The following is a 13426-nucleotide window of genomic DNA, read 5'->3' on the forward strand; positions in this document are numbered from 1 at the left end:
CCAGTATCAGTTAGCCCGGCTGGGTTTTTCACGTGGTGGCTTGAACTGATCCCTCACGACCAGGGAGCAGTGTCCGCAGCGAGGCAGCAGCAGAACCAGAGCTGGGGACCCTGGCAGCCGCAGGGGACCAAGCCCCAGACAGGCAGCACAAAGCAGATGGCGAGGCCAGGGGAGCACAGGGAGGGAGCTCAGAGTCCTGCTCTCCCCTGCTGCCCTGCAGGCCCACTGGCTGCATAATTATTCCTGCGGAGCCAATAAAGCTCGCTGTGTTCATTGTTCTTCAGCTAACAGCCCAGACCTGGGGACGGGAAGGATTGACCCCCCACACCAATTCTGACTGAAGCAAAATCCCCTGAAGAAAAATCCTTCTAATGAATGGTGCACATTATCTCATCCTCCCCATGTCTAGTTTTTGTTCATAACTAGGTCCTCCACTGGGGAAAGAAGAGAAAAATTAGTGAAAAACAGGTTACATCTTACACTCACTAGTTGAAAAATGTACTGAAAATGTGTAGGATTTTTCAAGATAGAAAGTGATAGAAAAGCATCATGAACCAACACATACATGTTTCCTATTTATTTTAGGACACCTGGATAAATTTAAAGTGGTTAATAACAATGAGATTTGCATTTATCTCAAAGCATAATGTACAAGTAATGAAATATGCTTTCACAGTACAATTAAAAACTCCATTAAAATGCCTTTTGTTTATTTGAGTAAGGGAGGAAGAAACAATAACTAACGTGACTCAAGGTTCTCACTTTCAGAGCACAACAGTCCCTGGGTTTCTTTAAGAGGAGAACTTAGATTACTTGGACAGCAAGCTGAGCTGCAGAGTTGTGTTCTGTAACACTAAAATTTATTTATACAGATAGATACACATGCATACACTCATACACACCCTGTTAACCAGAAAACAAGAAATATGTCTATTAATTCAGAAAAGCCTATGTTCACAGGGGAGAGGGTGTGTCTCCTGGCTCAGAGCGGTGAATGCTATGGTTATTAGCCTTGCTCATTTTTCCCTATTCAGTCTGAATTCAGAGCTAAGCAAATTTCCAGGAGCAGGCCTGCTATTCCAGCTCTGTATGCTAATCAATTCGATGCAGCTTGAGAAGCCCTGAACACAAGCTGGAATAGCCCTTAGCTTTCATGGCTTGTCTTTGCACTTCTCCACATATGCAGGCCTACCTTAGCCAATTCTGAAAATCTGGATGGACTGGATCCAACTTTTTTCCTCCTAACCTCCTTTAGACATGCTTTTATTACATTTCTGTGCCAATATTTTTCGTCACCCCTGGCAGACCCAAGGGTGGCTGGAAGCTGTTATCCTCTGCGCACGAGCAATGCTATCACTTGCTCCAAACAGAGACCTTTGAACGACGCTTGCAGTATGTACAAACACATGAGGCCTTAGACAACCTCTTCTGCTTAGTCTGGGCCCTTTGCACCATGGATTCATTTCCTAACACCTAGACTCCGTCAAGATGCACATACTACATACACAATAAAAACCACTAGTTCAGTTTTGTGTGTAGTTTCAGAGACAAGAAAGGAAATACTTTTGTGCTGGATGATAGCACTATCACACTATTTCTTACCAGCCCCTGCAGTTTGGCTGCATGCCTTACCCAGAGCTAGTGCAAGCTCTTCCTAAAAGAAGATGAGCTGTCATAGCTTACCTACTATAGAGTGAAAACAGCCTTTTGATCAAAGGCGAAGAAGAGCTGGGAAGGGAACAAGTGGATTCAGACAGTCAAGAAGAGGTGGAACTTGCAACGAGGTGTGGAATGCAGCACCAACCACAACCACATTCTTGAGGTCTCTCGTGCTGGGTAAGGTCAGGGGAGTATTTGTTGTTTTGGGGCACTAGAGCAAGTAGGGAGACATGAGCAAACGTACCATACACGATGCCACTCAGAGCATAAGAACTAAGGCCTCAGGCCCACCAGAATAAACAGGACATTCCCCCAATACACAGGGGAAAGACTACATGCATTCGTTTATACCTTGTGATCAAAATGAGACATCTACTGGATTCCAAGCATTGAGGTAGATGTTTGCTCAGAATACATTCAGCATACCTGTTCCCTCTGAGGTATCCCATTCACACTGATGGGATTTCTACTTGAGGACCAAAAAGGAACCAGAATCTTCTGCTTCACATAATGATACAAATTACCAATGAAAAAAAAAATAGAAATCTTTCTTGGCCTGTCTCAGCTCCTGATATTCAGCCTAATTTTCCCTTGCTCATTTTCAGCCCATTTATTCCTAGATAAACCCTCCAGCACTACGGTGGATAATCCTCTTCTCTCCTGGGATTCAGAGTGAAAAGAGAACGTGTCACTCTATGACAGAAAGAACTGCCAAAATAAAGATGCTGGTTAGGACTGAATTTTTAACGTACATCTCTTTCGGGGTGTGAATAGCACCAGGATTCAGTAATAGGGGCCATGTACTTCTAGGTCACCAGGTCAGATCTGACTGCATCCTCCAATAATTTTGACAGCCTGCCATCTGTGATGTAAGTAGCAGGTGTTCATGTGAATCTCGGTCAATACATGTCTACTAGCAAGGCTTGCATTTCTAGAAAACCCACAATTTTTAGCAAGCAGCACTGAAACCTGCTTCTGGACTTGGATTCTCACTGCCTTAAGTGGACAAGAGAGTCATCACAGCTTTAGCCGGTGTTTACAGAACGAAAAAACGCCAATAGTGCCAGAGGCCTGTTGGATGGCAAGCAGGAGCACGACACCTTCTTCCAAAACAGGAGGATGAGGGAAAGCAATGGAAAAATATCTGCCAAAGTTTTAAAGATGACGAGCTCCTTTGCTGTCTCCCTGTTTTCTGCACATGGCTTGGGGAGATTTTTTTTTGGAGACGACAGCAATGGCAATCACATCAGCCCCAGTGCTCACATGAGAGCAGACAATGTCAAGACTTGAGTTGCTGAGATCAGGCTGCTTCTGCTTTAATAAATACGGGAATTAGCACGCAGAGACTGCACACAGGGCAGCCTCTCAAAAAAGAAGTGTCACCTTTTTTGAGAGTGTCACCGTCAAACTGCACACAACAGAGCCAGATTAAAAAAAAAAAAAAGTAGGACAGGAAAACCGAACAAAGTCCGTCCATAGACCCCAACACTTCAAACAGCCTGTCCTCAGTGGGGAACGAAAGACTTTATTTAACAGTTTATCTGTCTACTCCAAAAATAGCTCCCTCAGAAAGCTCCAGTCATGGGCAGCAGGTCTGAGGCAAAGCATTATTTACTCCCAGAGCCACCTCTGGCAAGGACTGATCCAAAGCCATATACATGAGCAGGAATTTGCCAAAATCCTTATGACATTGTGATCTGCTAAATCCCTGAAGCAGGACATTCTTTGTTGATTTGTTTTTAAACAGACTACAATGCAAACCAATTGACCAGCTATTTAATTGTAGCTATTCAATAAACCTGTGTTTAAATCAGTAACTCTTCAGGTTCACTAGAGGTGGAGGGCACCATTCTCTCATTGGCAGCAGTTACCATGGCATCAGTACTACAGGGTTAGGGCATTTGCCACCTGTCTGTAGTTGGCACCGTACCGAAGGCACTAGCTAGCTAGTTTGGCTAGCATGGTTTCAGCAATAGTGCCTGATGGGGCCACTCTGGGGCAGACATCAGTGTCCCAGCCAGGCCCTTTTATCCCAGATTCTGTGGCCTAAAGACCTATATAAACAAAAATTAAGAAGTATAAGGTTTCTGAATAATATCTCAGAAAATCTTCTGAATATTTTATCATAAGTACTTAGATACACATTCATGGAAGCCTGGCTTATTCACTGTAGTGTATAATCGAATCCTGAAGGGATACCTGAGGACTAATTGGTTTTGTCTGTGTTAGTGTCTAGTCATTGCATGAATCAGGCGATGCTGAATTTCCAGCTCAGACTAAGAGCTCCCTAAAGATAAAGAACCAGGCTGCCTTGTCTGGCTGTGTAAGTGGTTTGGGTTCAGAAGTTCTTCAGCCCATGCATTATTACTTACCCTTCTTGCCATGACAGTTGCTAGTGAGGAATCATCTCACACAAACAGCTTGAGTCAGGGCAGTCTGCAAATGCAACAAGGAGGAATGAAGCAGGGACTTGATCTTCATTTGAAATGATCTGGCGCAGGAGGTGGCTATGGTCAAAGATCCTGCGCCTGGGCTATTCCTCTGCTAGTGCTGAGCCACACCTGTCCTGATATCAGGATGGGAGGCTTGTGAAAGGCCTGCCAAATCTCAGCAGTTAACAACAAGCGCTAACAAAAGACTAAGAAAAAGATGTAAAGCAGATACAGTTTCATTGTTACGGCTTTATGCAGCAGGGAAGGAAGACAGGACTCACCTCTCCCCATTAGTACCAGCTGTTGTAGAGCCTTTTGCAGGAGGCAGAATACAAAATACATGTGCACCCATCTCCTATTCTTCCCTCCCATTTGTTTTGGGGTTAGATCTTCCCCAGCTTTGCAGCAGTGCATGAAACTTTGTTCTGGGGTTGCTTCAATGCAGTTTTTCAGTATCCACATGGGCAGTTTTGAAGTCTCAGACGGATGAGGTGTTCCACATCCTACCGCAGGATGTGTCAAACAAAGCAAACCCATTTGTTTGCTTTAAAGCCCTGAACCTCATGCCTCAGGGCGTAAGTTAACTATCTGCAGGGTTCTCTCTAGAGGGAAGGTTGGTGGGGTTTTTTTGTTTTGTTTTGTTTTTTTTTACCTGATCCTTCAGCAATGCAGATGTTACTAGGTCTGTCATGGAGTTATTCACCTTCCTGAGCATCAACTACAAGTGACAGCAGTTGGAAAAATTTGTATTTTTGGTACAAATCTCATCCTGTATCACATTAACAAAAGTTAATATAATCAATAGAGCTACACTAACCTGGCAACAGGGTCCATTGCCAGCATTGGCACTTGAGCAAGGAGATTTTTACTGATTTTTTTTCCAAATACCAGCTTAAAATCAATGCAGCAACTCCAAAGTTTATCTAGTTTCTCAAGTGCAACTTGCATAGATACATCCAGAGTAGCTTTTTACTAGTAGTGCAGCACCAGAAGCTGCTTTACCAACTACTTTGTTTGCTGTTATCTGGAAGTATCAACCTTTAACTTATTGTGAGCTTAGTAATCCTGCTTCTCCCTCTGCTGCTGCTGCCCTTCCTGCAATGCAAGTAATTTAAAATGAAATGGCAACTTCTCCTCTGGACAGGAGAGGTGGGCTGGCCTCCTATGCATTTGCATCTGCTTTGCAAACAGAAAGATGAACTCCACTCATCACCTGCCACATGGAATCCTTATCAAAGCGAAGATTGCTAGAGGGGAGCATTTCATTAAGACTAGAAATTCTTTCGGGAGCACAGTCACAAGTACCCTGACATATAAAAACGTAAATAACTTCATCTAGTGAGACAGCTAACACTTGGATGGAACAGAAGCACTTTGTCTGGGCTAGATAAAAACCAATAAATAGCACATGTCTAACTTCTCCCTGTGCATGAAGATTTGAAGTCTAGAAGAGGTCATTGTAAGTTATGACTAAGAAGACATTCAGTTGCCCTGCTTGTTAACCAGAACCTCTGTAACTATAGGGAACTAGAGCCTACAAGCTCTCTCCCACCTGAGCAGCACCCTATTCTGCTTATTTGGTGATGCTAATTGATGGAAAGGAGTATTTCGTTAATTAAGACATGGCAATATATCAGCTAGAGAAAAACCAGAAGGAATTCCATACCACTGAAAAGTATCTTAATGTAAAGTAGAACCGAACCCGGTCCCTCTAACCTATCACCACTCAGCCAACCACATTTAAAAAAAAAAAAACTGATTTTTGTTCCTACATCTCTTTGTATACTTGCTGAATGTCTCAGACTTTGGAATGCAAGACTGGGCAGGAGAAGAGAAGTTCAGTATGTACAGAAGACATTAACTTTCACAGTTCATTTCTTAAAGCAGGAATGAATGCTGACAAACACCACCTGCAAAGCAAGACGCAGAAAGAAGATGGGCTGTCAGTCATGAAATAGCCTCCCCTCTTCCATACAAACACCTATTTATTGTACACCACAGCGAGAAGCTCAAGCACAAACGGGACAGTAAATCTATACAGCATTTGCAAGCTCTAGTTGAGACTATTGTATTCAAAATATTTGAATACAACTTCATCCACAAACTCAAATTCTGTTTTCTAATTCAGTTCAGCTACAAGAGGAAGAAACTGACATCGTGTGTTTATAAAATAGCCGGTGCTCCCAAGAATCCAGACTTATTTGGGACACTGATATCCCCTGTATAAGTTTTTGTTTAAAGCATCAAATTCTTTGGCATATACCATATCCTATACGGCCATATAAAAAAAGTTCAAAAGGTAAGCGTCTATTGTGATTCTGTCATGACTCTTCTTTGACCAACAGTTTGAAGCCCCTTTTGAGTTCCGGGGCTTTTGTCAAGAGGTGGTAATATATTCCAAGAAGAGAAGGAGCTCGAGTACAGACAAGACTAGGCACAAGGCATTAGAGATACACACAAGACCAAGTTAAATAAGCTACTTAAACACAAGATGCGAATTTAGCAATTTCAAAAGGACAATAATATTCAAAAAGGCAACGATCCAAGATACAAGAAGCAAAACTTCTTAAAACGACCTAATCCCACTGCTGTTTTAAGTGCTATATTTATTCAAATGTACCCCATCCGGCTCTCAATTAACTGCTTTCTCATTTCCAAATGCAGGTCTGCAGTGCAGAGAAGTGTAATTATTTACACACCACTCCATCATTGCCACTACTGTCTGTACTTCTAAAGCATCTTGATTACTCTACTGATGAGCACCATGGAAATGTCTATAAATAATCATCTCCCCTCATTAAGTTACAGTTCATGGAGTGGGGAAGGATGATTTTCCTTTGTACATTCCTTTCGTAAATTTTATCATTTCACAACAGAGGGAGTAACATGCCTCTGATGACACTCAAAGAGACAGACTGTCAGGATTCTTGTCAGTATTTCAGCTGCGAGCGGCTTGCAGTTCTGTATGAATATTTTCTCCTGAAAATAAAGTACTGTTTGTCAGAATTAGGCATTCAAGACTGTTTTTCTAATGTCAGATTCAGACATGCAAAAACCTTTAGTATCACATCAGAAGGTCAGACTTTATGGAGCAGTATGTCATGGAAACCTTAACAGCAAACACTGCGCTCACAGCAGAAGCTTCTGGCTTTAGCTTGCAGCACTGAGAACACACATGGGGAGGGGAGGTTTCAAATGAACTTATATTAAAATACAAACATTGAAGGAAACCTTCCAATAAGAACAAAGCACTGGTAAATAGATTTGATCCTCAGGGATCTCCAATAATAATTGATGCCACAAATATCAAACATTCCATTACTGTCAAATCACAAAATCTCATTCCTCTCATTAACCGCAATACTAAACGCACATTTGCATGCAGTGAAACTGCTGGTGGTAGCTCTCTAACACAATGAAATATCACGTCATACAATGGTGAATTTTAAAGCCAGTAAAACAAGCTGAATGGGGTGTCTTCACTCACTGAAATCAGATTCCTGCAACAAAAAGCAATTGTGAAGTTCTCACATTGCCCCAGAGAACAGAGTACCAAGGCACCAGTTCCCATATGGGTATCAGAGTTTGCTATGAGGAAAGCAAGGTTGCCTTCTATTTTGGGATTCAAGGAGAGTCATACATCTGTGGCTGCTATGGACAACAGTTTGCAGTAGGAATTGCTAAATTACCTTTAAATTATCTTTGAGCCCCATGCTCAGCCATGTCCCCGTGCAAGGCAGCGACTCAAGCACTGGATCACTTTCTGCCCTGCAGCAGCATTTCTCTAGGCAATCTGCAACTTAAGAGCAAGCAGCATTTCCCAAATTTCTGCTTAGGGATTAGCACAATTCCACAGGCTGGTCCAGCCAACAGGCCATAGGTGCAGTCCAACTTATTATCTGATTCAGTCTTACTCACAGTGCTGGAGAGGAAAACTATTCTTACTCCTGCAAATAGTTTAAAGGAGGAGAACAGAATGGTTTGACAAATTCATGAGGCATTCCTATTTCCATGCTCTGTCCAAAGCAGCACCTCACCTCCAAAATGTTGGCTATTTCAAACAACTGAAGCCATTTAGTGGTTCAGATTAAGATCTTGATCCACAACTGTCAGTGCAACAGTACTCTGTCAGCAGGAGGAGGCAACTGCTTTCAGGTCAGATCCATCCATTAAGCTCTTTTTTAAGCTGCTGTGATTCAAGATGCATGGTCTTGTGCCCACATATCATTTTCCTCAATGAGGAAGGATCGCTTGTCCCTCCCCTCCCTCTTCCCCCAGCCACTTTCAGGGTTCCCAGTACATCGCTCCCTGTATCACTGCTTACTTACAACGCACTGCCATACTTACGGTCAGCTTAGCAGGACAGTCACCCACCCCTGTATAAGCTATACAACTTATGAAAAAAAAGTGCTGAATATCTGACAGGCTAGAGTGACATGCTACATTCAAGCTCCCAAACACTGCGCCTGGACTAGGACACCTCATGAACAAACGTTTGGTGCTGGAAGGACGAACGTTTTCATTTGTAAAGGCTACGTGTTTGAACACACTGCCTAGCGTTGGCAAGGTATTTGAATATTTTTTTCCAAAGATAGGAGCAAGAGTTAATTTAAAGCAACAGTAGCAAACCCTAGAATAGCCAGTGTCCTACCCCAACACAAGAGGTAGAGCAAGAAAAACAGATGCAAAAATAAGATTATCCCTCAGTTACAGAAGACACAGAACTATTAAATTAAGCTCAGAATTTTCCTTGAAGAAGAATCTAGCTCTTCTCAGTCCTCAGAGTTATCCTCCACATTCCTTTAAGTGTTCTCATAGATACGGTAATACGAAATGTCTTACTGCTGTATAGCTGCTAATAAGAGACAGATGTGTCATTCAGTTCCAGGAAAATGTAGACATGAAGCACATTATGATGACCCACTAAATATTTTTGACCTAAATCCCTTTGTAATCCCCATGTTATCTCTTTATACATTTAGTCAAGAAAATGCAACACAGTTCCATACTTTTCCTGCTAATTACTGAGCTAGCCAAAAGAGCATGCGTGGATCAACTGCTTTATCTTAGCAAGGCCAAAGCAAGTCAAGCAACACATTCACTTAGTGAATCCAAAGCTTGAGAGCTCTTGCAATTACTTCAGAGCTAAATCAACTGGTGGCTGTGAGCCGAACTCCCCATGTTATTTATTTAGCTAGTCCGGAAGACACGCACTGCACACTGGCGTGCAGGACGAAGCATCTGTTTCACTCAGACGGTTGGCTGCATTCTTTACTTGATATTAATATCAGTGAAAATTTAGCAACTTAACCACTGGCATGGGAAGTCTGAATTTTAAGAGAACAGATGGCAGTGATCATCTCAGGTTAATTTTAGGCTTCAAAAATTGCTCTTAGTCAGCAAAGTGTCAAGATAAGAGGAAAATAAAAAGGCAACATCTGTAAAATCTCCTACCTGTTTCCCATCCAAAGTATACAGCTTTTTGACCACTCCTGTCTCCAGCTTGATAGCTTCAGTGATATCAGTGAGAACTTGCTCAAACGAGTGGGCAGTCTTCTTGTTCAAGAGAACACGGACTGCTTTCCGGGGCTTCACCCCGCTACGGATGATGGTTACCAGCTTGGGCCGCACAAAATCTTTGTTCTCCTTTGCCTGGGCGCTGTTGCTGCTGGCCAGAGACTGAGGTGCTTTCTGGTTGGCGGATGTCTTCACGTTGACGGACCAGTTAGGATTGACATTCTTGGTGTATTCCACCTTCTTGAAGAAGTTGTCGGATGAGCAGACATAACTTTCACCTTTTGAAAGAAACAAACACTGGTCTAATTCTACAGTTCTTACCATTAGACTCCTGAGAAACAGAAACTACACATCTTTCTCCCATCAACCATGCAAAACATTACTCATTCTTTTCATTAGAACTTCCATGTCAGCTTGTTATTAAAGGTCAATTTTATAATGTTTATGCTTATTTGAAACATAATCTAGCATTTCCTGAAAGTAAGCAAGTCACACAACTTGCATCGGCAAATACACACCATCACTCAGTCATGTGAACCAGGCGTTAAACAAGATTGAGAATTGTAAAGATATTAGGTACCTGAAGATGCAACTAAGCTGTCTAAAAGCTCCTAACCACCTAATTCATTTAATCGCCTACATTATTTTGTAAATCTGCCAGCTCCCTCTCCATCTTTACAGACCTAGCTACTACTACAGTCTGTCACCCCTTGCCAAGAGGGTATCAACATCCATCCACAAGGTACCTCTTTTGTCAAGGCTGAAGAATGATGAAAATCCAGTACTGAATAATATCTACCAAAAGCAGCTTTGATAAAGCTAGCAGGCAGAACAAATATGCTTCGCTGTAGTGTCAGTGGTCTATTAGAAGTCAGACCTACTGGCAGCTGAGATAGAATACTACACCAAATACCACTGCTTGCTTTAAAATGGCTGGTACCAACCAAAAATACACTCAGTCCAAATTTAGACATAGTAGAGAAGGGTTAAATGTTGCACAGTCATATTAGTAATTCACAAAATATATATAAATATATATATATCCCATCCAAAATTAGTTTCAAGCTTTGTCTGTAATTTATAGGGTCCTATCTACCTAAGGTTTTAAGATCACCTTAAAGAAGGATTTGTAGGATCTTCTTTGGGGCCTGCAAACCTGATGGATCCTAGAGGACTTATTACTAGAATGAGACTGTAAAAACAGTCTCCCTAAGAGAATGTAGCTGTCTAGTCTGAAATGACTCAGGCTGCTGAGCATTTGAGGATGCACTAAAAAAAAACAACACTCATTGCTAGAGGAAGAAGCTTTTGTCCTTTGTCTCACCATTAGATAAAATTTTAATAGGAACTGAAGGCATAACATGGGTACGTGTAGGATCTTAGGGAGTTTCTTTTGGTACTTTATTGGACTGATCTTACAGAACGAAGTTCTTTAAACAATGTGATAGCCAATGTGATAGCTTTTAAATCAAAATATAGATTTAACTATTTTGAATAACAAAAAAAAAATCCTTCTGCAAATACAGACTAGCTGCATTTCCTTATCAGTTACCTACTGCAAACTCTGTGGCCTGGATAACTTTGAAAAGTCTGCCCAGCACCTGAACCTTGCTTTCTACTAGGGGATCTTCTAGGACAGGATCTGACGTCTAATCAGCCAAGGTATAAGTATGTATTTCCAAAGAGCCCAGCAATTTCCACAAAAAAATTATGGTCCAGGCATGTAACACATACGTGGTACACAGTGTTCATGTAGTTATTCTTCAGCTGACTAAATTGCATTTTTGATGGACATACTCCTATGATCCCTTCAAAGACTACATGGAAAGACCACTAACAGATATAATGCCATAGAAACCTTTTAATAGGCTTAAAACAAAGGGATACATAGTACTTATGTCCTTCCTACTACTCTGTTTGATTTCACTAGCAGCCATTGAAACAATGCAGAATGGTTGCTAGTTTTGCGTTTTTTTTTTTCCCCTGACTTCATATCCTGTTTGCCAGAAAGTGGTGAGTGCTCACAGTGATTACACCACCAGCAGCAGCTCTTCTGTCTCTGCAGCCGTGTAGTGACCGAAATCATATATCACCAAGAAGGAGGTATTGTTTTCCCTTCTGAAGGAAGAACAGAAATACAACAGAAATACAGAATGCAGAAAGCTGGCTTCATGATGAACACTATTAGTTGGGCATTTTTTCAACTCGTGTACCCCACACTAACATAACCCCATCAGGAGGCTCTGGTGGCCTGACCAAAGAATACCAATCTATATTTGGGGCATGCCTGCTGTCAGAAAAAAAACTCAAACTATGAAGTTCCCATAGCTGAAGCTCCTTAGTGTCTCACATTTCTCAAATTGGACGCAACAGAAGCACAGATACCCCAAAGTGTTCCATACATTGTAAGGAATTCTCACTGGAAATAGATTGTTTTTTCAAAAGCACTCAATTTGATAAATCTTTCTCATTAATAAGTGATAAGCTGTGGTTTATCTATCTGCTTCAGCCAAGCGACATCTGGTGCAGAGGGGGCCCGTGCTTCTCTAGTTTCATAATCAAGTGTGAAGCACAGCAAAGAGTTTGGGATGCTCAAATTGGGGAATTAACTCTAAGAACCTGAGCCTCCCTGAGCCAATAACTCCCAGGCAGAGGCGCTTTTGGAAGCATGCTCAACGGAACAGTAACATGATGCTTTGAGAAAAGGGATTCCTGTGTTTAAATGCAATACTAGGAATAAGTGACTTGAGTACTACTCTTACCTCTGCCCCAGGCATCCCTGTGGAAGCTCCTGACCTGTGCCTCTGCTTCCCTACCTGAAAAGTAGAAGTAGCAAAACCTGCTACTGAAGGGCTGCCAGGCTTGACTATAAGCTGTTTACATACTTTGGGATACAACAACAAAAAATGTATGTATTTGTGCTGCGTTCTATAAAACCATGAGGTCTTAAAGTATATTTTCTATGAATAAGTTTGACATTTTATATTAAGCGAAAGAGATTATTGGTCTGTTTAGTAGAGCTAGCTGTCCAGTGTATTTAGAACAGCACACACTGAAGGCAATAATGGCATAAGGCAATACTCCTCTCCTAGACTTTGTTTCCACAAATGCAGTATTAGGTAGTTGTATACACACTTTCAGATTACACTCACAGTCACAAGTGGAAAATCCAATCAGCTCTTTTTCACTTTGTTTCATGTAACCAACCCTTAGCGGATATTTTATTGAATTCTAAAACTGGCCCGAAATTTGCTTGGAGTGATGTGGCTCTACCCTTCAGAATAGCAGTTCTTCTCAGCATCATTTCGTTATAGCAGTATCGCTCCAGGGAAGAGGCATTTCCTTCTTCCCCTGACCTACAGATGTAACCTGAAGCATTAATTTCATTTAAAGATAACTACAATTTATGTCTTTCCAAACCCAGTTTATGGCTCTCAAATAATAACCACATAACTGAAGTCCCTCAGTAAGACATATCCCTTTTACCATTTGCCAACCTGGAACATTTGCTATTTTACTTCCTACAGCTGAGTTTTACACAAATTTTACCAGAAGGTAGTAGCAGGATCAAATAAAAATGGTCTGAAGTCACAAGAACTTTCCAGCTTTGAATACGTGTTGTGGCCAGAGGATCTCTAAGGAGAGAAATCTCATGGGGGATATTTCGATCAGAGAGGAGCGGTTTCTTTGCTATACCCATCTGTGCTAAGCCTATGGTGAGAACTCAAGGTGTACAGCTCCATCAGAAGTGTACCTGATAAGCACAGCATGGCTGTAGAAGTGCACAGCATAACAAAGAAAGGGGAAGAAGCAGATAG

The 13426-nt window shown here is 41.7% G+C and overlaps 1 protein-coding gene across 19 annotated transcripts in view; it reads right to left on the minus strand.

The window, feature by feature from the left end:
* DCX (doublecortin) overlaps nt 1-13426 on the minus strand; it is a 125734-nt gene that overhangs the window by 61577 nt on the left and 50731 nt on the right. For all 19 annotated transcript variants that reach the window (XM_067005361.1, XM_048070635.2, XM_048070634.2 and 16 more), the window contains one exon: nt 9546-9886. In XM_067005361.1, the coding sequence (XP_066861462.1) occupies nt 9546-9886 (341 nt within the window). The remainder of the gene's footprint in view (nt 1-9545; nt 9887-13426) is intronic.

This window comes from Anser cygnoides, chromosome 13 (assembly GCF_040182565.1).
Source record: "Anser cygnoides isolate HZ-2024a breed goose chromosome 13, Taihu_goose_T2T_genome, whole genome shotgun sequence".
Taxonomy (NCBI): Eukaryota; Metazoa; Chordata; class Aves; order Anseriformes; family Anatidae; genus Anser; species Anser cygnoides.